A 26,139-nucleotide genomic window follows, 5' to 3' on the forward strand; every position below is an offset into this window, starting at 1 on the left:
GATGCTGTGATAGATTTTATTATTTTTTAAAAATCCAATTTGTCATCCTCAGTACAAAAGTATTTTTCGGTAAGATCGCAACTGCTAATCTACATTAAAACAAACATGTCGCTGAATGCTTGGAAATAACAGGTTCGATTCCCTCTTATAATATTCTTTTCCGACGTGTTGACATGTTAAGGTCAGCAGTTGCAACCTTACAAAATACAATTGCACAGAGGGTGATAATTTATATAAAAAAGCTGTCTTGGCAAGGATATACCATGTATTTATTCTTTCTTGTTGATTTAGTGTCAGAAGACTGAGAATGGATGACGTCATCACCTCCTAGAGGTTGTACAAACTTGTTTACTTTTTTTTAAAATTCTATTTAGCGTTAATGCCCATCTTTTTCTTTCAGCCATAGATGGCGGGGGGGGGGGGGGTCGTCAGCAAGGCTAACAATATACTCGCTTTATGCACTGAAATATCCTATAGCAGATAATCTTACTTACTGCATTACCCGTTGAATCATCTTTTCTTTAAGCTCATAATAATCATATCCTCATCCCTTTTGAAAAGGTTATTATCGCTAAACCAGTATATAATTTGATGCGGAGGATACGATTTTCCCTGAATTACTTAATAATTCAATGTCATCCATAACAAGACATTCATTCGAAATTTCTTAGGTATGAAAAGCCGTAAAGAAAACTGCATTCCTTTTCACGAAACTTTTACGCCTATCTGTTTGTTAAAGTTTACCTTGCTTGTTCCCCGGATATACGCGATGGAATATAAAAAGAGAAGATTTTTTTTTTCCTGTGGCCTAGATTATGCATTGAATGATTTCACTGACCGGAAGTGACAAACTCATATCGCTGGTGCCTATCACCCGGCAGAGCTTTTGTCGAACTACGTCTGAAAAACAGAAAAGTAAATCATTCTTTTTAATACTCCCATCACCTCTGAGCGTTATAAAATAAGTCATGTTATCAAGCAAGGTTCAAGTTCATGTGTATGAGACTCCCGAAGAGAAACTGTAAAAATCGCATTTCCAAGATTTTCTTCTACTGAGTTCAAGAATGCTCTATTTTTTGTTCTCCCTTTCAACATAATCAATGATAAATACACACAATGTGCATGAAAGTAAAGAAACATTAACGTAACCAAGTATCGATAATAAAGGTGTTATACATGTATTATTCTAGATAGAGATTGCAGAAATAGACATTTTGGTGATGAATAAATCAGAGGATGGAGATAGGAGACCCACTAAAAAAAGCAAAGCTTGTATATGGGGCCCCATCACACAATATGAATGTCCATACAAAAAGCAACAAATGCGTCGCAACTATAAGCCCAGTTCACATTGCTTTAAACAAATTAAACGGGAATATGAATACATTATAGATTTATATTGTTTTATAGGGGGTTGATAAAATTATAAATTAAGTGTATAAATGAATCTTGTATAAAATACAAGGAAATGTTGTCGAGAGAGGTCTCCTAATTATTCTAACATGATTATTCTTCGTAGATGAATCAATGAAAGAGTTTCTAGATATATATATGACTATCTATATATAAAGAGAGAGAGAGAGACAAAGAGGTATAAGTCCTTTAAAAATCAGATACTCAATCTATATTACTACAGTATTTACCAATGTTACACTATCTATTTATTTATTTATTCAATCATTCATTCATTCATTCATTCATTCATTCATTCATTCATTCATTCATTCATTCATTCATTCATGCATTCATTCATTCGTTCGTTAACTCAGTTTTCCCGCACACAAATTACATTTGTAACATATGGGAACAACATCTCTTGATTTCAGATCAATGAAAGAGGTATAAGTCCTTTAAAAATCAGATACTCAATCTGTATTACTACAGTATTTACCAATGTTACACTATCTATTTATTTATTTATTCAATCATTCATTCATTCATTCATTCATTCATTCATTCATTCATTCATTCATTCATTCATTCATTCATTCATTCATTCATTCATGCATTCATTCATTCGTTCGTTAACTCAGTTTTCCCGCACACAAATTACATTTGTAACATATAGGAACAACATCTCTTGATTTCAGATCAATGAACAGTAACGAAAAATATTTGAAATTCAGTGACTGCAGAATGAACTTTAAATACTATTTCGCAATACAAACTAGTTTTAACTTGGTAGAAGTATATGTCATGTTCATATTGGAAAATTAAGATAATGTGCAGGGGAACTTACAGAAAAGCGAAGACATGTAATAATGCTCTTTATCAACCAATGGCTATATATGTTAATCAGTTATGTTGATGAGGCTAAATCATGCCGCTTTTTCCTCTGATAAATGTTCAGAAATCGTAATGCGCCGAGCAGCACTCGGTGCATTTCGATTTCTGATACTAACTTCGATTTCTTCCAAAAGTTCTGTTGTTGTAATTTTCCGGAAAATATCTCTTGCTCAAGTATATTTTAATTTTGGAGAGTTGGCATAAACATATTCTCCAAAACAAACAAACAAAAAAACAGATAAAGATACAAACTTTATGTTGCACTATATAAGATTCCACGTATAGTAAACTGTATCTTTTCATAATTGCAGTTGTAGTTATATTTATACTGTATCTTGATTTCCTTTTTTTTTTCTTATAACATGTGAACATGAGGCCCATATAGGTTGGTATTAACCATCATAATACGCCCTGTACATTATTAAAATAAAAAAGAATGAATCCCAGATTCCCAGAGTGTTTACCCTTTTGAAATGTGCAATGACCACAACACATCATTCGAATGTTACCCTTAGTTTGTCCGACATTTTGTCATGCTTTCGAAACTATAAACGTTTTTATGCTTGAATTGTGTCTCCTTCGCAGGTTCTCGGTCCTGCTTGCGTATTATCGTATATCAGGACACTTACAGCGATACTATTAACCCCTTCCATGCTGAATTCTGAAATCCTCATAGACTTTCAAAATTCACAACTCGTCATATTCCCGCAGTGGTCCGTATGTTTTCACGTTTGTTTGATTTCCTGCTGGGTATGCACGACAAGGTGCGTGACGAAGAGGATCATGTCCGGATAGCTAGCGGCAGCGGGACGGATTGTTACTGTCCGGGAATCCGGGATGACGGAGCAGTTTTGGAGAGTCTCATTCCCCCATGACTCCTTTGGGGTTACACTGGGTAAGTTTGCCCCGGGATTCGTCCTGTGCAATATTTGAATGCATCAGTCACTGCTGTGCATGGTGTTGTATATAACGTATACACGGACAAAATCCTATATCCAACAACCATTGTGACGTTCTAGTCCGAATGTCTTAAATCCATCTCTCCAAATTACTTAGATTGGAAATCAATCTATAGACAGGACGATAGAGATTGTTGTTATAGGGACACATCCAAAATCAGTCTTAAAATTTAGATTGACTTCTAAATCTATCAGACTGAGATCTTCAATCTAATTTTGGATTCGTCCCTCATCTAAATTTTAGAAACCTTTAGAGAGATGCAGGGAGATGACTCTCACTGATTCATGTGTAAAAAGCTATATCCGCAACCACATAGGGTCCATATTATCTTTTTTAACGTTCAAGTCAACGTCTTTATAGGCCTATTATCCTGTTTTCAGCGAAGAACCCCAAACTTAATTCACGTCCATGTATAGGCCTACATTGTGTGCAAAAAGCACAAAATAAATGTAAAATCCCGGGGTAAAAGCATATTAGAACGTTGTTATTAAGTCATTGCCATGCAGTCAGATAAAAGAACAAATATCAAAACAAATCAAACAAAGTAAAACAGAGTGGTCCTAATGATAATGATGGGATCCACGTAGGACCACTTTATATTTTCCTTTATTTTGTTTGTTTCTTTCTTTCTTTGTCCGTTTTTTTTGTATCTCAGCCATTTCCAAACCGATTTTTCATCAGATAAAAGCTTAATTCCTCTCAGAATAAATGTATGCTCTTCAATATTTCATATAAGTGATTTCTAATTATCTCGCAAAAAAAAAGTGAAACCCCATCTCAATCAAAACTATACCATCCCTTTGACTGGCTTCACAGGGTGTAGAATACACACACACACACACACACACACACACACATTATTTTTTCTTATGCAACAATTGAGATATCAGTGGAATTGTTATATATATATATATATATATATATATATATATATATATAATGTATGTATGTATGTATGGTGATGGACTTATGCCTTCTTTAAAATGTTTGAGAATTGCACTTAAGAATATTTTAGGATCACGTTCTCCATTATGATTCTCATCAAAGCATCTAATACTTTGGGTATGATGTATCGAATGAGCAAGCACATCTTGGTTCGATTTTATGCTTCTCTTTGATTGGCGCATAAGACGTTGCCCCAGTTATGTTCCTCATACAATTAATTTTAGCAGAAGGTTACGATATGAATTATCATTATTATCATCATTGTTTTTATCATGTAGCCTTCATTAATTTTGACATCTTTATCCTAATTATGATCATCATAATAGGGAGCCTATACTGATTTGCCATCTTCATTCAAATTTACATACTACTATTTTGCATTATCATTGTGTGATCCACATGTAGTCGTTATTAACATTCAATATCAAAGCACATTAATCTTGTGCGAACCTGAATTCTTTGGACGACGAGCTGTCGACAAGTGGAGACGGAGTTGAATAACCGTTGCTTAAAATGTATTCACATTCCATGTTTTAGAATGCGCAAATGCGAAATCGGTTGCCGAATTTGTCAATTTGAACGAAGAAAAAAGATCGAATTACGGTATTTCGATGCCTGAGCGAATTTAACGAAAATGAATGCTTCTACTATGAAATTTAATGACAAAAGAATGAAATTGGCCAGGAAAACCTATAAAAGTATTGTTGTCATTGTCATCATCAGTATCATTATTGTATTTACAAATTGATTCATTTGTTTCATTTTCACATGCCTGCCCAATGCGCATATCTTAATAAAAAATTCAGGTCAATGCTCGACTTGGAGTTGCAATAACATTTCAAATTCTTGTCATTTAAACAATTTTATGTTTTGAAGTGACCAAACGTTGATTTTCACAAACATTTATTAGTAAGTAGGGCACAACTGATTGTGTGTTAATACACTTTTGAGGCGTTTAGAATATGTGTATTTTTTTTTTTGCATGTGTTTTGTACCCTTATAAATAAACATGAAATAAAATCATGAAACAATTGGAAACTTGGAAATGCATTCACTGTCTATTCGATTTCTAATCTGTTCTCTAGTCTTCGTTTACTTTTTTCAGTTATTGAAACCAACTTTGAAATGTTTTTTTCCCTCAAATTGATTTTTTTTTTCTTAATAAAGATTGTGTTTTGACCTGATGGTCTCAACGTACTGGTAAGGAATTGTGTGAGCTACGGTTTAACCGTGCCGTTACGTTAGGAAGTAGGACGAGAAAAAAACAATACGATGACATCATTTAGCACCCTTTCTTTTGAGAGAAAATGGGGGTATGTCTAGATTATTTAATCGTAAAAAACGTTGTTAGATATTTCTATAGCAATATATTCTAATAAATTGTATCTTTTATATATCAGACGTACTAAAAAAATTGGTTAATAACTGGTTTTTGTGGTGCAAAAGAGAAAAATATTATACCATTTATTCAAAAAGTACCTATAAAAAGTGGTATAGTCCAAAAAATGCAATAGGTATGGCAGAAGGGAAATCCCCGTAAAAACTCGCCCGGTTTTGCCGCATAACGTATACACTATGTATGTGGTAGAATGCGTGTTGCTGTATGCCTTGTTTACGTTCGAATTCATCTGAAATTTCCCCACTCTCTTTCTGTTTGAAAATTAACCGGACGTATTTCTCCAGTTGGTAAGTTTGTGAGTTTAAATCCTGATCATTGTATGTGCGATAGGCGAAAAGAAATGTCTGTGTCCTTTGCCACTGCTGAGGATTTAGATTGAATGCTAAGTTCCAATATGGCTATTGCAGTAATAATGGCAATGTATGTGGTAGACTGTGCCAACGTTGCAATTGGCAAAATACAACAACATGGCTGTCTACTCGTGACAGTGCTAATATTCATGCAGATACGTGTCGTTACGTCGCGATGTATGCGACATCGCGACCATCAGCAAGACTTTAGACGTAGAAGAGCAAGTCTCATACGATAAGGACAAGGTACTCGTAGTAGGAGTCGTACTCAAAGGCGATTGCACACATTATTCAACAGTAAGGTACTGCAACTTGCAAGCATGTGGCACAACCTCGTACCTCACAAACAAACCTCTCTAACCATTCATTGACATTGTCACTGCGTTACAGTTGTTGATGTGGAAGCAGCAATTAGATAAGGCAAAGTACGCTATATAGATTTAATTGTATGGAATTATTGTCTGAAAATATGGATTTTAACACTAGTGGAATGGCAATGTTAATGCCTAACAGTTAATACTAAAAAAAAAAGAAGTAAATTTACCCGTGCTAAGTGTACAGTCAATTTATACTCGGTCACAGGTATGGACGTATGGTAATTGGTATTACTGGACAGCTTGGTATAAATTCAGGACACGCACACTTTTGCGTACTGTTAAACTATAGTCTATTACTAGTAACGTTCAGTACACAAGAGACTTCATAGATTAGCCTCATAGTCAAAGAGCAATGTGTGGACCAAAATCGCAAAAAAGAAAAAAAAAGTGACATGAAAATTTAAAAACGTGAAGAAATTCACATTTTACCTCAGATTTTAAAGTTGAGTGACCTGCACCTCGTCATAGTTAATGATTATTTATGCACGTTTGAATCACATTTCATCACCGAAATTCTATGAAATGCCACTCTCATACAGGAAAAATGCTGAAGATTCCAATTAATAGAACCACAAGTTCACTGATTGATGCAAGAAATTTGCAGCTGTTGTACTCAAACACGAATGATGCATTGATTGTGCGCTAAGGAAGGGGCCTACAACTCGTCACCTGCGCTCCCATAGACAAAGCATGTAAAATAGAAGTCAATTTTTTATCGCAAGAACTGTTCAAAATGTTCAAGATAGACATTTTACCATTATATTGGATGGCAGTAATTCATGGAATACCAGGGAATATTGCACTCGTTAGGGTCAATATTGCACTCATCTTCGGTTCATGCAATATTGGCCCTAACTTGTTAACTGGTGCAATATTCCCCGGTATCCCATTCATAGCCATCCAATATTTTAAATATAAATGTTTTTCATGGATGAGGCATCTGTGGTTGCTTCTTCTAAAAGAGAGAGAGAAAAAAAAAAACAATGACATACAAACAAACTAACAAAGTTTACCATTTCCATCAGTCAGTAAGATCAGTTCTGAGTAAAACGATATGTGAGTGTTTAGATTTTGGATAAAAAACTGCAGCTTTGACAGAATTAAAAATCTTGTGCCATTTCTTTCAACAAACAAACTCACTAATTTTCTACCTTGGAGATTTCCATGTTATTTTTGTACAATGCATAATGGGCAATTCCGCGGTTAGTAACGTTACATTTGAACAAATTTAGATATTTGTTTTTACTACTAAATTACCATTTATTCATTTCAAGCCAAAATTATGTCAAAAACATGTTCATCATTCCCAGGTTTATGATACAAAAAAGAATGAATACAATCCAAGAAATAACAGCATTGCTATGGCAACTTAAAGGGCTGGTTAGTAACGTTACGAAAAAAGGACATGACAAAAAAATCAATGTCTTGTAACAAAAAGTGTGCAAAAATTCAAGTTACTTCAAACAAAGTGTTGCATTAATTTCAATTATTGCATCATGACAAATGTTCACACAATGTTTTTTAGCAGTTCGACCAATAATTTCTTAGCTAGACCCCCAAAAGCATGGTTAGTAACGTTATGGTTAGTAACGTTACATTTGTCCGGAGTAATTCCGCAGGTCATTTCACCCTTTTGTAATTAACAAAATGTCACATGACTTCTGGAGTATTTAAATGTATTTCTTTTACCCTTTAGCAAAACTTTGAGGAAAAAATTTCAAAGGAACCCACTGTAATTTGCATTTAAGTGAATTTCAGCATCCCCAGTCCCACATGTATATTTTAAATGATGGTTTTAGATCCCGCGAAATCAATCAATACGAAAGATAAAATCTACTGAATTTGAAAGACCTTAATGATTGGTGAACATCCATGGCATTAGTTGATACCTAGATTAAAGAGTAAGATAAAGAGGCACATTTCTTTTATCCATGTCATGTCCACCTAACTGCGGAATTGCCCATATTCAGGTATATTTTCAGGGGGCAATTTTTTGACATCTTGTTTGTTGCTAGAACGTCACGTGACTTGCAAAAATTCATGAAAATGAAGCCAATATATGAAAATTATGACTGACAGCATTTGACAGTAAAGAGAAACTTTCCTGGTCAACAATTGATGAGCTGATGCCATTATAGAGTGAACAAGGAACAAGGTGTACTTGGTTTTGTCCATGAATGGTTGCAGAGCTATTACAGAAGATTTTCACTTCCTAGTTCTAGTCATGAAGAGTCCTTCCTCGGGCGTGAGACTAGATAATGGCAGACATAGTTACCGTCTTAATACTACTTGTACCATTACTATCCAGGCCATGCTTTTTTTGTTGTTATTTTGCGGGGACACACCACTCCATACACGCAACTTTCATTCTGTTCATGGTAGCACATGTATAGCTATTCACATTATATTTAGCATAATCAACATTGTATAATATAGGATAGCGAGGTGCATTGTTGTAAAGGGTCACATGCAACACTTTCATTTTAAAAAAAAAAGAAGAAATTCCAGGGCATCCCTACCCTAGCACATGTGTCCAAGTGGAAGAAATCAACAGTAACGGAAGCTGACTGTTATTGTGATAACCACATTCACCGAAATGTGGTAAAGCAGTTTGGAATGCTTCCTAATAAATCATGATGAGTGCAGGGCTGCCATGTTTCCTGTTCCTGAGTCTGCGGGATTTCAAAAACATTATTTTGTATCTTTATGTTCTAACAAAAGGAATGTACAGCAGCTTTTGTAGAACCCGTTTACAGTGCAGGGCTGGCCGAGCCCGGGCTGCGCCCAGGCCGAACCTGGCCTCAATTGCAGTACTCAGCCCTGCAATTCTGTGTGTTACATCGGCAAGCTCAGCACAGGCTAAATTCAAGCCTTTCAATATTTTGTTGCAGTGGTGCTCTGCATGTAAACAAATAGTTACAGTATTTGGGGGCGCGGCAAGGTCACAATGCGTGAGGTATTTCCCTTTGTTTTGTGTTGGAGACTCTATTGCTATGATTGCTGCAAAATTTTGCAGGCGTATAGAGTTCACCGAACTGATCTGATGACAAGATGAGACATAGTCGTCTTGGTTGAAAATGCAAATTAAGAGTCAAAGTTCATATTTGAAATGCTAATTAATGTTAAAGTCAGGGAGACCCTTTATAGACTTTATTACCATATTTTTAATTTCTTCATTTCAAAGACCTCTTAGTAAATAATCAGTTTGATAGCCTCTAAATTTGACTTACTCGCACACGCAGACAAATGCAAAGAATTTCCATTTGGTGTTGCATGACAGAGACAATATGATATGAATTATGTAGGTATAAAGAACTGGACTTCAGGAATGTATCTCAATATAACTTAAAGTTGCTATCCACATCCTTTTCATTGTCGATCACGGGTGACCAATATGTGATGATCCCCCCAGCGTATCACCTAACTTGTCATCAAGTGACGAGTTTCATATGATATCTCATTTGAGTTTCATTCCTCTATAGATAATATTGTCCAGGAAATATCAGTGCAATGGTAGCGAGAGAAAGGCCCACCATTTGTAAGTCATACACTCACTGCACTCTCTTCACCTTGATACATGGATTGAGTGAATGCAGCAATATCAGTAGAACGCGTCAGTGAAAATTTGATGAGAATCAGACATATCGTTCAAAGTTATCGGTTTCTGATAGCAGTCACTGCTGGGTGAGAAGATAAAGTGCAGATAATGATGTCACATGCATCTAGAACAATATTTTTATAAGGAAAATATTTAACAAGAAAATGCCACAAATATTTTGGAAAAAGTACACACATTCCCTCAATTTGTTCGTGATGTGTGTTTAGGGTGAAATTATTCTCTTCCTTTTTTCTTTTTTTTTAATGAATGGGTTCCATACAAAAATCAGGGCTTAACACTAATGGTGGCCCGGTGGCCCAGGGCCACCAAAATGAAAGTTGGGCCACCAAATTTCAAAAAAGGGCAAATTGGGTGGCCTGCCTCTGGCAACCCAAAAGTTTTTGAAAAGTATGTCAATAAATTTGTAACTTTTTGGGCCGGAAATGCATGCAGCGTGTGTGTGACTCATTAAGAAAAAAAAAAAAACAGGATTTTTAATGTTTTTCATTGTTTCTTTTTTTCGGGCCATTTAAAAAAAAAAAGTTAGTGTGGAGCCCTGCAAAAATACAGGGACCATCATGATTATTACAATTATGGCTCTGTAATATCTGAAAGTGTGCAATGACTCATCAAATGAACTGTGTCTATCTTTGTATTTTAATCTCTTATTTTTAGCACAGTTAAGACCCGAAATAAACCTTGTATGAATTTTGACGCACCAAACTATTTTGAACCTCCTGAGAGAAACCAGTTGTGGTTAAAGAATGCCCAACTACAATATCCAGCTAGCTGTGACAGTGTTACCGTGTGTATCTGAATGAATTTAGATTTTCAGTGGAGTGCATACAATACAGGTAACTTGTCCCCATATATGAACTTCTTCTTTTTTTCTTTTTTTGAGTTGTCACCAGTCAGACGTATATTTTGAATTTTATTGATCTCTGATACATATGAATGGGTATATAATCAGAAAATGTGCATTATTAAAAAGGTATTTCCCCGATATTTATTCTTTATGATAAGAATCAAATTACAGACATTTGAATATATATCTCCGTTTCTAGTGGGAAAAAGGCATACAATGTAGATTATGGTACAGTTGCTCTTTTCAATATGTTCTTATGTAAAATGTAAGGGTCTTTTACTCGTATGCATCTGATAGAACACCACTTTGGCAAACCTCATACGTCTACTATCAATTTCGTCTAATGCCTGTTTTGTCTAGTCCTCACTTGGTCTAATGTCCAGTTTGGCTTATTATCATTTTGTCTAATGACCAAATGGTCTAATTGCAATTTTGACTCCTTGGATTTTTTTCCCCATTTTGTCTAATAAACTGGGGGTATTAGACAAAATGGGCATAGCCCATTGGAAGTAGACCAAATGGTAATGAGGCGAAGTGGCAATTGGACTATTCAAAATGGTCATTATTAAAACAAACTGGTTATAGACGAAGTGGGATTAGACCATGTGGGTTGAGACTAAATGGCTATTTAACAAAGTGGGAGTAGACTAAGGGATATATCACCATTGGGTATGCCATAGACTTTATGTACACATTGTAATAAAGTTTTGATATTTTTGTCCAACACTGACCTGACCCTTTAAATGCGTGGTCAAGAATCTGCCATGACTGCTTTGTCTTATCCCTGTGTAATACAGATCCGATAAATGGATGTTTTTTGTTTTGAATCATGTCGTGCCACTTTTTCCGGCTGGCGGCCAACACACATGCCAGGGAATTTTAGTTGCTGTGTATACAAGCAAAATATGTAAATCCCCATCTGACCCACTGATACTACGTATACGTATCGGAATACATACTTGCGTCAAATATCCCTGTAGTGTCCAAGCCAAGACACTCGCAACTTCCAAGAAGTGTGATGTGAGAGAATTTCAGAGTGCTTGACCAATGTTGCACGTGGGATTACGTATACAATTTACAAAGTTCATGGAGTTTGGGTAAGAAAAGTTGTATCCTGGAGTGTGCTTTAGTTATTATGTCACAGGAAGGAAAGGGAGCCTACAATATCCCAGCATGCACCTCCGTGTGTTTTAATCATTACACAGTAATAGCGGAAGCATAATATTGGATGAGTTTGTCTTGTCAAGTTGTCAAAGTGATATTTCTTCCAAACTATTCTGGAGCTCTCGTGGGCCACTCAGAACATTGCAAACAAGTTTGTGAATACTACTTGCCCTCAGAAATATTTATGGTATATTAGTTGTAACATTTTGTTATATTTTTTTTTTATCTCGTATTGGAGAAAGATTAGATGGAAGTGCTTAAATCTTTTTTGCCCCAAATCAGAATAACAATAACATTTGCTAATTTAAAACAAAAATATGCAAAGTTTTTTTTTTCTTTTTTTTTGGGGGGGATGTCACATTTCAAGGAGACATTTTTAAAGAAGTAACCTCTAGCTCTTCTGCAGTGCATGAATTAAAACTAGAATCTCTGTGGTTACAAAGTTTGTTCTCTAAAGACCCATTGTGGGAAGATTGTTGACACGTACACTTGCTGGTAAACATTGCCCACTGTTTCCCTCCAAGCACATAAACACACACTTACATAAACGTAGACTTGAATGCAAAATAAGTGTCCTAGTGCATTGTGGGCCAGTACCTGCCACAGGAGACCCTTTCTTATCCCCCTACCCCAAATTATAGTTCCTTTATTTACAAAGGGACTCAATCTACCCCAAAGCTCCATAGTCCCCCTTCTTGCCCCTTTAATTCCTACCACCACCACCAACAACAACAAGCTGTGACATGTAATGACAGTTATGGAATGTTGTATAAAATGGCCCCATGTACATGCATGGTATGTACCCATAGAATAAGGTGATTAGTTCTGTAAGAATTCTAGACATGTGTGTTATACTCTAATCACTCACAACCCCCACCCCCCACCTCCCCCCTTCATTTCCTCAGTGATGATGAATAGCAGACACATTTCCTGTAATTCCTTTCCGACCCACCCCCATGAACGTTATTCAGCAAAGCACGCGTCTACCGATCGAACTACTGTGACATCACAATCAGGGAGGGTATTCCCCCAAAATCTGTTGTGCGGCCTACATGTACTTAATCTGCGGGGCAGCGCACCACTTACCATGAATGACAATGGCAGGCTATATTTAGCACTATTGCGGCATGCTGGGGAATCACCAGGGTGCATTATGTATGAGTGCTACATTGTATGCCTGCAAAGTTTTTTTGGAAAGAAAAAGGGGCATTTTGTTTGTTGATATTGGCACAAGTATATATACTTCTTTACACTCAGTAGGATTAAACAGTAATGGCACGGTGCATAGAAGACCAGAAACAAGTTTTGTCTGCTTCCAGCGTGTGTTTGCAAGGAGATTATAGTGACCAGTGTGTATCACCTACTAAACAATGGCTTAATTCAATTGGATCTTGTCGCTCAGGCTATATCATGCATGATACTGTATGGAAAGTGATGATTGCTGTGAACATGTGTTCAGTGTAAACTTACCAGTGGAATACAAATGTACTTGCCCCTTTTTGTATCACATTGGACCTTCATACATGCTTTATATTGGTGTTGTGCCGGATCATTCATATGTACCTTCTGTAATCCCAATCATCGCCGTGCTTTTCTGGTAAGAAAATGACATAAACAAATGTCGGATAAAGTGACTGAAAAGCTTGTCTGAGGCTTTCATGACATGGCTATGACTAATGCATGAAGATTGGATTATTAAAGTATTAAAGGGAATGTGTAATTTTGGTTGAGATGGTACTTTTATGTGAGATAATGAGAAACACTTCTAAGAATACAATTCTAAGAGGAATTCAAAGTTCCTTTGATGATAATCAGTTTTGAAATGACTGAAATATGCAGAACCCACCTTTTATGAGGACCATGTGCACTTTGTTTTATTTCTTTTTGGATATCTCAGCATTTCAAAACTGATTTTCGTCTTGTAAATAAACTTTGATTTCCTCTTATATTTGTATGCTCTGTAATATTTCATACATGGTTTTTAATTATCTCGCAAACAGATAAAATCTAACCCCTCATCTCAACCAAAACTATACCATCCCTTTAAAGATCAAATATTTGCATTGTAGGAACATGTTTGTTGAAAAGCTTGTCAGTTGCGATGCAGTTAGATATACAGTAGTTGTGAATTTGAAAACATTACTAAACCAGCCGTTGTCGTCTTTGTGGTAAAATCTTTCATACAAGGTAACTCAGCTACAGTCATTATGGTTCGAAATGTTTGAAAGGTTGACCTTAAATTAAAGCCTAGATATATGCTGCACAAAAGGTGACAGATTGTAAGATACGGGTAAAGCAACTTGATCTTGTAGGCCACTTTTTTTTTTTGCATGAATGGTAGTCAGTTTATGGCTATTTTCCCCTGTGGAACAATTACTGATTCTTTCAACTCGCCTGTTCTTAGAACATGTGATGCTTGGAATATAGTTTGGTGACTGCGATGTTAGACATCGTAAGGCAAGATTGCAGCTTTTGCTATGAAGCTGTGCTTGCACATATTTGATATTTAAATAGTAACCTTGTTTTGCTATCTACCATACAAACTAGGCATGCAAGGAAATATACATGTACATGTTAATAGATTGACAAAGCTCATAACATTATTATAGCTAAACTTCATTCATTCAAAGGTTGTAATCCTGGCTTGCCTTCCAAAATAATTGTATCAATAACAAGTAAGTGAAAATTTGTTAGGTTTTTATAGATTTTAATATTCAATTCAGCTGAAGATGACAAGCCGTATAGCTTTTGCAACTTACACCTGTACCCCCTACATTTAAGTGTTTCCATAGGTGTACCTTTACTGTAAAACAAAATTTGTGGGCAGGCATGAAACTTTTTCAAATTTGGCGAGAAGCCCAGATCTGCAAAAGTTCTTGTCTTACACAATACATTGAATACCATTGACAATTCACAAAAGTTTCATGCAACGAAAGAGGCCATTGGCTCCAGTTATCAAATGCTTCATTGTAAATATTTAATGTTTTACAATTATATAATGTGAATCTGCTTTGACGAATGATATTACTTTAAATTGATAGTATTCTCACACATTTGAAAAAAAAAATATCAAAAGAGTTGTGAAGTGATATTCAACTGGTTAGTGTGATGTTGTAAAGTTTGAGAGCTCAACATACATTTAAAACAGATTATATTTCATAACTTACTTCTTCTACTGCGCCTTGAGCACGTTAACTATGTGGAACTGGCGCATTATAAGTACCCTGTATTATTAATTATTATTATTATTATCTCAGAGAGTTGATTTTTTTGTGTAAATATAAGCATTAGTAGGTGGTTCATTTTTTTTTTTTTGGGGGGGGGGGAGAGATATCAGGATGAAGTAATATTTTATGTCAAAATAAATCGACTGTAGAATAGGATACTGGCAAAGCTATGTACATTTTGTATTATGTATAATACAGTGAGTTACTATTTTATTTTTAATTCTCAGCAGCAATGTAAATCATATCTTTTTTGCTCTTGTCACCATCATCTCATCACAGTCATACTGTGTAAGTCATTCTTTTTTTTTTTTTTGCATTATACCAATATTTTCGTGAATGACGAGGTCATGGACATTTTCGCAAGATGTTGTTTGTGTGATTTTGACACTGAAGCTATCGTAAGTTCACTAAAAAAAAAATCAAATGAACCACCAAGTACTAATGCTATATGTTACACACAAAAAGAAAACATCAACTCTCTACGATGATGTGTTTATGTATTGGAAATATATGCGTTCGTAAGTTTGCGGTCCAACAGTGATTTGGGAAATTCGCGAAAATAATAACTTATACGGTACTTGATTTTGTGGGCTGCACACCCCATGGGTAATGTTTGCTTTTTCCAGAGGGTCATTAATCCTTAAATGAAATAAGGTTTGTTACTCTGAAGGGTGTGCTCATCCAAAAAAGGAAATAAACTTTGTTAGTCCAATGAGGAAAAGAAAGAGCATGTTAACAAACCTTTGAAATTACGAACCTTATCTCATTTTTTGGGTTAATGGACCTTTGGAATAACAAACATTTGTTTCATTTTAGGATTAACAAACCTTTGGAATTTGAATCACAAACCATATTTCAATTTTGAATAAATGGACCTTCAGAATAACAAACTGTTACCCAACCCACAACATCTTGACATTCTTAATACAAATTTACAATCTGTAAGATAACAACATACTATTATCTTGATTTAGAGTCATTTAGGCTGTGTTTATACTTCCCCTTTTTGGGTTAAAATCAACATTTTGATACATGTTTAGTTCAAAACGCGGTTGCGTCCTTTCTCATTTTGACATAAACACAGTTTTAAACGTCGTTTCAAAACGCACAAATATACCATCGGTGTTTCTGACTTTAATATCACGGTTCATGGGGACATATAAATGCAACTTACATCACATACGCCTTCAAATGACATCATCTCCATTGCCTTTCCAGTTCATGTGAAAATGTGTGCACCAGGCCAGCCAAAATTTCGAATACTGTACTGCACAATGTACAATCTGCAAATGTTACTGTAAAACGTGATATATTCGCAGCACAAAATTTTTGCGAATTGGAGCCGACGGCCTTTTTCGTGGCAAGAAATTTTCGGGAATTGCCACTTGCGTTCAATGTATATAGTGTAGATAAGATATTTCGCGTGCATTTTAATTTCGCGAATCTTGGCGCTCGCGAAATTCGCGAAATTAAAATGCAAGCAAGCATTCCTCGTTTTACAGTAATCCCTCGAGCTCCCTGTGGGTACATATGGTATACTGTACGTACACAGACACATCAATGCATGGAGAACTCATTACCATACAATTCGATTTTGTCAACAATTTGTTGATACTTGTGTTTTTATCATTGTCGACAGTCCATTTGCGTGTATTAATAGAATAATCAAAATGTTATTATCACGCATTTTAGATGCTATTAAAACACGTGGCCAGTCGAAACATGAACAGCGCACACATTCAGGCCAGAACTTCCGCTGCTGACGTCAGTGAAGCAGTCTCAAACGCTTTTTGCAAGGCTCGAAGAAAGTGAGCGTAAACGGTGCTCCCGTGAATGCCGTTTATCATTTTAAATATCATCATCATCATCACTGTTAACAAACATTATTATTTCTATGATTTATCAACATGTTTGTTGTAATCTCATCTTCTGCACAGACAACATCCCAGCTATGACGCCGCATCCAGAAGATAAACCGTCCGCTCGAGAGAAGCGCTCGCCTCTCGGTCTTCCACCCAGGGTGGGGGACGCCGACCCGCAGAAAGTCGTGAGGATCTGGGACCAGGTCGAGCACAGTGTCCACAAGGCCCATGGCCCATTCAAACTTTCCTATTTAGGGGTAAGTGGAGCATAAAAGACTTGCCTCAGAGTGGCAATGTCTTAATTTTTCAGTTGGTTAAAAATTATCTTACTGTAAAAGTGGAAATTTTCACGTATTTCACTCAACCAGAAGCTAGCGCATAAATAGAAGCAAGCGAATATTTTTGCTTGTCATAAGTTCCAGTAGTTGATGTCTTGATTTCATGGTATTAAAAACATGCGAAACTTTTCTTACGCGACCAAGCGCAAAAAATTAGTCGCGTGAAAATATCCACTTTTACAGTAACTTGTTGAAGACTAGTCCCGCGTATACAGTCCAACCTCTTCGTATATAGCCTCCTTTTATCTGGATCTCTCTGTTATCCGAACACGATCTTGCCATGACTTTTTCTTTTCTTTTCAATCTAATAATTATGGGGAAAAGGGGAATTTCAAACACAAACAAAATTTACCCAAATCCACTTGAATTAGATATTATTCCCAAAATAATTAAATCACATGGGGTACTGTATATTCACATCAGATTTTCATCAAAATAACATTCATTCTTGCAGAGAAAGATTTTCAGTGTTTGTATGCTACCTGCAATAGGTTACATGTAGCTACGTGTACCATGGGTAGGCAGTTGCATTAAACATTGAGTCTCCCATATCTGGCCGAATCCCTTATCTGGATGAGCGTTGGTCTTGACATGTAGTAGAGGACGGACTGTACTCGGGCAGGTGTCTACGGGAAATACGTTTGGAGGTCTTAATAGCAAAATTAGCTTGTCCTCATCCTCAATCTCAGTAGGTAAAACAGACATTTTATCTCTTTTAAAGAAAGGAAAAGAAAATATCTATACTGTCTCCTCCAACTTTCTAATTCAAACAATGCTCAGGTTATCATGCCAGTAGTATGTTTGACTCACTTTGTAATGTTTTCTTGTTGTGGCGCAGGAAATGAACTCCTACACAGCATCGCTTCCATACTTCTGGGATACCTACTCGCAGGACTTTGTTGCGTATCTGAAACAAGAACTCGTGGATCTCACCTTTGAAAGTGTCTTGACATACCGCGGTGTCCTGAACCCACTCCCCGGACCCGTAGCCCCTCTCTACCCTATGTCCACCACAGGTCAGTGATGGTCAGTGTGGTCTGGAAAATAAGACCCAACCTGTCCAAGCATACATCTTATATAGTACTTTTGAATCTTTCTGACAGTGGTTTCGAAACTATTTTCTTAAGTTTCACTTTTAAATGTGCCAAAGCTTGTTTATTCCAGTATCTTATGTAACCTGATGTGAAAAAAGCAAGCGCATTCACAGTTTTATGATACTTTTCTTAATATCCTCATGCTTGTTCACTTGTTTGTTTGTTTGTTTTTTTTATCTTAAGACACACTGATTCAGAACAACTCAGTACTACTTCACTGTGGTTCTGTCTTAGTGAAGATTAAATGAGTATAGATTTTACTACATATTTTGGACTCACACATGGCAAAGGTAGATTTGGGAAAAGTTTTATTTCCCTTGCCTTCCGCTGCTTCCCTTTCCTTGAAGCATCTCAGTCACTCTCAATATGTTTGTAGTAATGTTTTGTGTGAATTATGTAGGTATCTGGTGGTCAATAGATCTTTAGCACCGAAGTAACATGCCTGAGCATGTTGTGTATGCTTGCCAAATAATTTGATAAACTCTCCAAATTGACTAATCTAGATATTGTTTAAAGAGATGGTATAGTATTGGTTGAGGTGGGGATTGTGGTTTTAACTTTTTGCAAGATAATTAGGAACCTCTTATATGAAATATTAAAGAGCATACAATTCTAGGAGGAAATAAAAGTTTATTTGATGAGAACTGGTTTTGCAATTGCTGACATATCCAGCCTTCATCTTTTCATATTTCTTATGAGTGGTTCCTAATTATCTCACTAAAATTTAAAACCTGAATCCCCATCTCAAGCAAAACTTAACCATCCCTTTAACTTTAGAAAAGATAAACGACACAGCAGAAAAACAGCCAATGAATCTCAAGGAGCGTTAGCGAGATACAGTCAAACTTTCTGGTTCCTGTGTTTACAGCCAGGAGTCTTTTTTATTCGTGACTGATGACAGTAATTGGACATTTTTGATCACGTGGTCTCCCTCTGTCAGGTGATGGTAATTGTTTGCTTCATGCGATCTCGCTGGCTTTGTGGGGAGTTGAAGACACCGAGCTCCACCTTCGAACGTTGCTTCATGAGGTAATGATGGGGGAGTTTGCCCGCAACAACGAGGCTCGATGGAAGCGCGATCGCAGCCGATACGACACGGCCAACATTCCAACCAGCGGGTTCCGCTACAACTCTACGGTAAGCATTGCTGGGTTGGTAGCATGTGGGTTGGATTTGATTGAATGGTGGTAGCATGTATGTCTCACATTTCTTGTTTCTGTGAAGAAATACTAAATGAAAATATTGGGCAAGAATGAATATTTCCCTAACGATTTTTTGTTTGTTATGTCCCTATGTTATGAAGTGTAAGAAAGTGTATTTGATAGTGATCACATCCTTCCTTGCATGCACGTCTCCCCCTGTAAAGTGGATCATGCTGTATGACAATATCAAAATATGAATATGTAGAAAAAAAGTAAACATAAACACAATGTCATGTAATATTGTACTTCTATTCTATTCAGGCCAGTAATATTCAAGGTCATCTTCGTGATAAGGCGTGTCTTTGCAGAGAATGGCTAATCTTTAACATCATTCTCTGCTCTTATTTGACTACAGGAGTGGTCCACCGAGTGGGACATTGTTGTGGATATTTCCAGTCCCGATCGCAGGATGGACTCGCCAATGGGATTGCCATACGCCTGCCTGGAAGAGTTCCACATCTTTGTCATGGCCAACATCCTGCGACGGCCGATCATTGTCCTGGCGGACAACATGTGGCGGAATGCTGTCGGCGCCTCTCTTCAGCCCCTCAATTTCTCTGGTGTTTACCTGCCGCTTGCCTGGGAACCAGAGGACTGCTTCAGATACCCCATTGTCTTGGCTTTCCACCAGATGCACTTCACTCCTCTTTTCTGCACTGCCCCCATTCCTTACGGCAAGGGAGCCCAGCAGTGGAAATATGTGGTGCCCTTGGCTAACTATGGGGCGGCACCCCTGACCGTCCATTTCCTAACAGAAGAAGAGGAGGTCCATGAGGAGATTCTCCTGAGAAGGTATCTGCAGCTTGAGTCCATACCAGAGTTTCGTGGAGTCCACTTTGCCAAGCTGTCCACCGAGACGCTACCGCCGGAGCTGGATGTGTTTGATGCGTACATGCGGCTGGCAGATGTGAAGTACAGATTTTACGCGGAGGAGCAGTTCAACCCGGAGAACGCCAAGGTGCTGAGGGAGGCAGGCGTTATGTCGGCCTGTAATGGCAGACAGCTACGGGAGAAGATGCTACAAGCTGATGCCAGGCACTCTGAGATGAGCTGGAGTGACAAGCCCCCTGCGTCACCCATCCCTGGACAAACCTTCAGCAGGGATGCCCTAGGGCCACTTGCAACATCCATAACTGGCCCTCCATCAACAGGCCTGCACCTTCCAGAACCAGCAGTACACTCTAAGCAGAGTGACACTGCCTGTGCAACAGCAGGGTGCCGCTACCAAAAGGCAGAGCCAAGTGATGAGTACTGCCTTCGCTGTCTCGCGCAAACGCCGTCAGGCGTGGAGAAGATGAGCGGTGAGAGATGCCTGACACCACAGTGCCTAAACAGTGGAGAGAGGGACTACCAAGGATACTGCAAAGTGTGCTTTGAGCAGACAAACTTCATGAACGACGAAGCGCCTTCAGCAAATTCTCGAAGGAAAGCCAATATTGTTGCCCAGGCACAAACTTCAAGCTTATCTAAGCTGCAAGCCAGGGGACCACCTGATGTAGACCAGTCGTGGCAGCAGACTGGAGATCTCAACACAAACATAATCAATAAACTTACCGTAGGCAGCAAGAAGTGTGTCCAGCCAAACTGTGAGTTCACTGGGCATCCGAAATATGAAGGTATGTGCAGCAAGTGCTACAAGGCAAGCCGAGGAGAGACTAACTCTGGAACATTTGTGTTTGACCCGAGTGAAGAAGTGGGGCAGAGTGAGCTGGGAGCTGCTCCTGCTGTTGGGCCTCTCATGACAGAGCTTATGCCCGTGGTTGGAAAACAGAAATGTCTTGTACCTGAATGCGAATTGACAGGTCGTCCAGACAAGGAGGGATTATGTAGCGGATGCTACCTGATGCAGGCAGAGGTGTGTAAACAGCTTGGCAAGGATGAAAGCAGGAAGAGTTCCTCATCTCCAACGGTCCTAGCCCCAATAAGTCCCAGCCAAAGCCATATTCAACAGCAGCACCTTTGGAACCAGGCCGTTCCCAGGAAATGTAGGACAGAGAGGTGCGAGATGTTTGCCACACCCGCTCAGGACGGTCTCTGCTCCAAGTGTTTCAAGGAAGCCATGGCAGAGAGGGTTGGCCCACCCAGCCCATCGCGGCTGCCTCCAAGCCCATCTCGGCTCGCCCAGATCAAGGACCGGCCGAGGGGAACCGTTCAGCCCCAGGGCCCCTTGTGCTTCACTGTGAAAAAGAACATGTGTGCGATCCCGGGATGCAGTGGGGTTCGCATTGGACTTGGTGAAGGTGACATGTGCATGAGGCACTATGAAGAACACTACACGAGAAAAGCTTCTGGGAAGCGAACCCCGTCACCTCTTCCTTTGGCAGCCATGCCTGCTGCACGAGTGCAACCCACTGCTCCACCGCCCAGCATCTACTCCCATTCCTCCGGAAATGCACACACCCTGCCCAAAGTAACCAAGTCTGGACAGCGCTGCCTGCACCCCAAGTGTGATGAACCAGCTGCCCCGCCCAACTTTGTTGTTTGCCATGGTTGCATGCTGTTTGTGGCACGCGTCAATCAAATTTTAACAGGCATCCAGATGACCCAAAAGGAACCCTTGGCAGAAGAGAGATCTTCATTTACCAAGTATCGTCCCAATGGAGACAGCCATGCCAACCTGGGTAGACCTCGGCACAATTCAGATAATCTGATGGTGGAAAATCTGAGTGAGTACTTGCATTGAATGCTCTTCTATGATATTCATATTGTGGCAAGATGCTGAATATGTTGAAGACATCAAAGGATTATGACTGTCACTACAAATAGTGGCTTTTGTAGTAAGGAGATGTCTATGTAATCGTAATGCCTCTGAGGTTACAGTAATGCGAAACTGAATTGAGATGAACCACAAAGTTGCACTGGGGGCAAAGTTAAATAGTTAGTTTGTTTTCACACACACACACAGAAATTGGTGGGGACCAAAAGAGTGTCTGTTGTTTTGTATGGCTGCAATGACATTAAACAATTCAGTGCATCGAGATAACCATCATTTTTTTTTTCCCCAAGACTTTGGAATTGAATCAGGATTAACCCACTGCTTGAATCTAGAGTCTCCAATATGTGTAGGACTTTCATTGAAGGAGATTTCTTGATGATTTTCAGATTTGTTTGTTTTGAACATCTGCACATTGCTTTATATACTTTGTACGAAGTTTCACAATTTACAGTGATTGGGATAAGGACTAAGAATGCTGTCAAAATTCATAACAAATCACAATGAACAAGGAAGATGATGTAGCAGCTTCACATCAGAATGCGTGATTGAGTGTTGAAGGAAGCGGAACAAAAGAAGAAAGCGTGCATGAATTCTACACAGATGAAGTTGTCAATCAAGTGGTATTGTAATGGAATTACACAGCTACATGACTGGAATATGTAAGCCTGCTATGTCAACATCCTTGTACAGTGTATTGTATTTTGAGTTTTTCAGAGTTATGGTTTACAAAATTTTATATCATTCTGCTCTAGGACCGCAAGAATCCACAAATCTCTACATGGCTGTATGAGTTTATGTACTACTCGATGTGAAATTAGAAATTGTCTTGAATGTTCCTTCAGTGCTTTCTTTTGATGCTGATTTATCAGAAACTTCTTGCAAGTTAACGTGATAGAGCACTGAACTGAGGAGTCACAACTTAGCAGAAGGACAGTGTGAAAAATATCACTTGTAAACTACATATGACGAGTTTGTTTGCAAAAACCGATAAGTCCATATTTGTCAAATGGAGATATTTGCGATTAAAGGTCAAGAAAAATAAAGAGAATGATAAGAAAATTTTTGCTTCTTTTGACCATAACTTCAAAAATGTACCTTTATATGTAGTGACCAACATATCATTTAAAAGGTATTATTTTGTATTTTATGACAGATACCGTACTTCAAAATCTTCAAAAATGGACTGATCGGTTTTTGCAAACAAACTCTTCATATAATGGGTATTAGATAATCTTTCATTCTGTGTGTATTATTTTGTCTACATCTCCATCTGTCTTCTTGTACATCTTTCACCCTCTCTCTCCCCTTCTTCCTCCCCCCCCCCCCCCCCCCCCCCCCTCTGTATATGCTATTTTTCCATCCACACAGATATGGATATTTCTGAAGCTGAGAAAAAGAGTGTTAAGATATTCACTGGAAGCAAGAGGCCCTGCAAAACCCATGGAGGTAAAACTTATTGTCATTTCCTTTAAGTTGTTTGTTTTCTTTTTTTTATGCTTGAATTTATCAAGAGCTGCTGTGGCTGGGTGGATGAGAATATAATCCAGAGGTTCCTAGTTCAAAGATGATTATAATGATATTTATATGCACATTCAGTACAAGAGGGTGGTAATATGCCTGAGTTGGTTGCACGCCTGCCTCCAGATCCAAGGATACCGGTTTTGATTTCCGAGTCTCACTGAGTAATGTTTTGTGTAAGCATTCTGTCCCTCTAGTAAGAGGCCCAAAACACTCTGTCCCTCGGAGAGGACATTAAACGGAGGTCCCGTGTGTGAGTTACATATACCCACAACTCACAAACATTAAACAAAATGATCCTGCTTCATTCATTCCTTGTAAAGAGCAGGGTGCTTACCTGGCAAAGTGGTCCTCCTACCCACCCACACAAGAAAACGGGCAAGTAATGCCAACCCAATGGTTTACCCGAGGTGACTAGAAATAGTTAAGCAAACATTATCAACCAGGCACAGTGCACCATATGCTTGAATGAATGAATGAACAGTAATAGCAAATGTGATATACTGGGTACTTAGTTTAGTCATATTATGTTTAATGATTATTGTCATATGTGTGATTGTCATACTTCCAGTAGTGAATTAATGATGATAAACATTTTTCTTTAAATCTCTTCAGGCTGTCCATTCCAAGAGTATGGCAATCCCAGATATGATGGCCGTTGTGAGAAATGTTTTGATCGCGACGTGGTTGCCCAGTACAGCCAGATTGGTCACAGCAGGACGGCCCCTGTACAGAAGACAGGACGCCAGACCCATCTCGCCCCGAATTCACAGTCTGAAGTCATCATCTCGACTGGGACTGTAGCTGGCAGCGGCAAGCGTGCTGTGTCCCCGTCCAACTTCATGGAGTGCGTAACGTTCGGCTGCAAGAAACAGGCCAATCCGCAAATTCTAGACGGCTACTGCAATGATTGTTACCCCACCTACAAAAGAGTGGAGGAGCCGAGCTATGGCACAAAAAAGAAGTCTGCAGCGCCGAAGTCCGCAGCACCAAAGTCCGCGGCTCCAAAGTCCGTGGCGCCAAAGTCCCAGCAGCAGGCAGCCAAGAAGAAGACATACAAGACCGAACTGGGTGCCAAGGTTGACCTTTGTAGGATGCCCGGTTGCAAGAACTACGGCAATGAGCAGTGCCAAGGCTACTGCAATGGTTGCTTCAGGGAACGGTTTGTCGAGGATTGAACGCTTTGTGTCGTCATCAATTCATACGAGGATTTGAATCTAGATTCTATGTCAGATTTTGATTGCTTTCCTTGTCCTCCTCCGCAGTGGTGTTTGGGCTTTTTTCCTGCAGACTTCGGGATTTTGCATGACAGACTATGCAAACGTGAAGATACAATGTAGTAGCACTTACGTTTGAGCAAAACAAAATTCTTACCTTCGCACATTGCCACGAAAATGAGGCTTAGTTATCTAATTAAATTCAGTATTGAGTAGTCTTTAGCAAGAAATGCTTTCTGTTATCAATTTTTTTTGTCAGTTTAACTTATCTTTGAATGATTAAATGGTTTGGGATTTTTTTTAGTCCTCTTAAGATACAAATATGCTATTGCTAATCCTTTGCTTTCGGCAAATAACCCGAATCCCTTTTATTGCATCATGCTTGCTGTCCATAGCTACATCTAGCCACCTTTTCTGTGTTTAGTCTCAATTCTAAAGCATGCCCTTGTGTGTCAAAGCAGGCAAGCAAATCATGGCTCAGCTGATATGACCCCACCGTAATGTGGCCCAGAATACGTTGCAACAGCTGCTGCCTTAGCCTAAGCCATAAGCTGCAAGCACGCCATGCTACATTGAGCTTGAATGCTCTTTGGCCCGAATTTGCAAAAGCTGTTTAAATCAAATCCATGGTTTGAATGTAGTCCATAGACTAACACAAACACAAAAGGTGTACCTTTTTTTATACAATTTTTGTATGTCTAACAATGTTTGTTTGATATTGGATTTCTCTTGCCATTCATGATCTGTCATGCACATTCACATAGAAAGCATTGCAGAATTCATCGGCTAGATTTAAACTACTTTTATATGTAAAGAATTTAAGCTATTGTATTTTCTTGGTTGTAATGGCCTCTACTGTAAGTTTTGACAATGCATTTTTCATAAATTAATGACCTACAAGTTTTGTCTGATGCAGCAAAGTGGTTAAAGGGATGGTACAGTATTGGTGGAGATGAGAATTGGGCTTTTAACTTTTTGCGAGATACCAAGAAAACACTTATGAAATAGTACAGAGCATACT

General features: G+C 38.3%; 1 protein-coding gene across 1 annotated transcript; it reads left to right on the top strand.

Annotated features, from left to right (window-relative positions):
• Positions 1 to 5,773: 5,773 nt before the first annotated feature.
• Positions 5,774 to 25,589, top strand: LOC139717797 (tumor necrosis factor alpha-induced protein 3-like). Its single transcript, XM_071629296.1, has 7 exons — positions 5,774 to 5,877; positions 17,109 to 17,290; positions 18,210 to 18,387; positions 19,406 to 19,602; positions 20,023 to 22,333; positions 23,752 to 23,829; positions 24,517 to 25,589. Exons 2-7 carry the CDS (start codon positions 17,123 to 17,125, stop codon positions 25,077 to 25,079), a joined length of 3,495 nt encoding a protein of 1,164 aa, XP_071485397.1. The 5' UTR covers positions 5,774 to 5,877; positions 17,109 to 17,122; the 3' UTR covers positions 25,080 to 25,589.
• The last annotated feature ends 550 nt before the right edge of the window (positions 25,590 to 26,139 follow it).

This window comes from Diadema antillarum, unplaced genomic scaffold, assembly GCF_040938485.1.
Source record: "Diadema antillarum isolate AM-2024a unplaced genomic scaffold, OU_Dant_1.0 scf00000082, whole genome shotgun sequence".
Taxonomy (NCBI): Eukaryota; Metazoa; Echinodermata; class Echinoidea; order Diadematoida; family Diadematidae; genus Diadema; species Diadema antillarum.

Bases quoted from the DNA above. Each gene is read 5' to 3' on its own strand.
- LOC139717797 (XM_071629296.1), top strand. From the start codon at position 17,123: ATGACGCCGCATCCAGAAGATAAACCGTCCGCTCGAGAGAAGCGCTCG. The intron at 17,291-18,209 runs GTAAGTGGAGCA...GTTGTGGCGCAG, and splicing joins TCAAACTTTCCTATTTAGGG to GAAATGAACTCCTACACAGC. The intron at 23,830-24,516 runs GTAAAACTTATT...AAATCTCTTCAG, and splicing joins GCCCTGCAAAACCCATGGAG to GCTGTCCATTCCAAGAGTAT.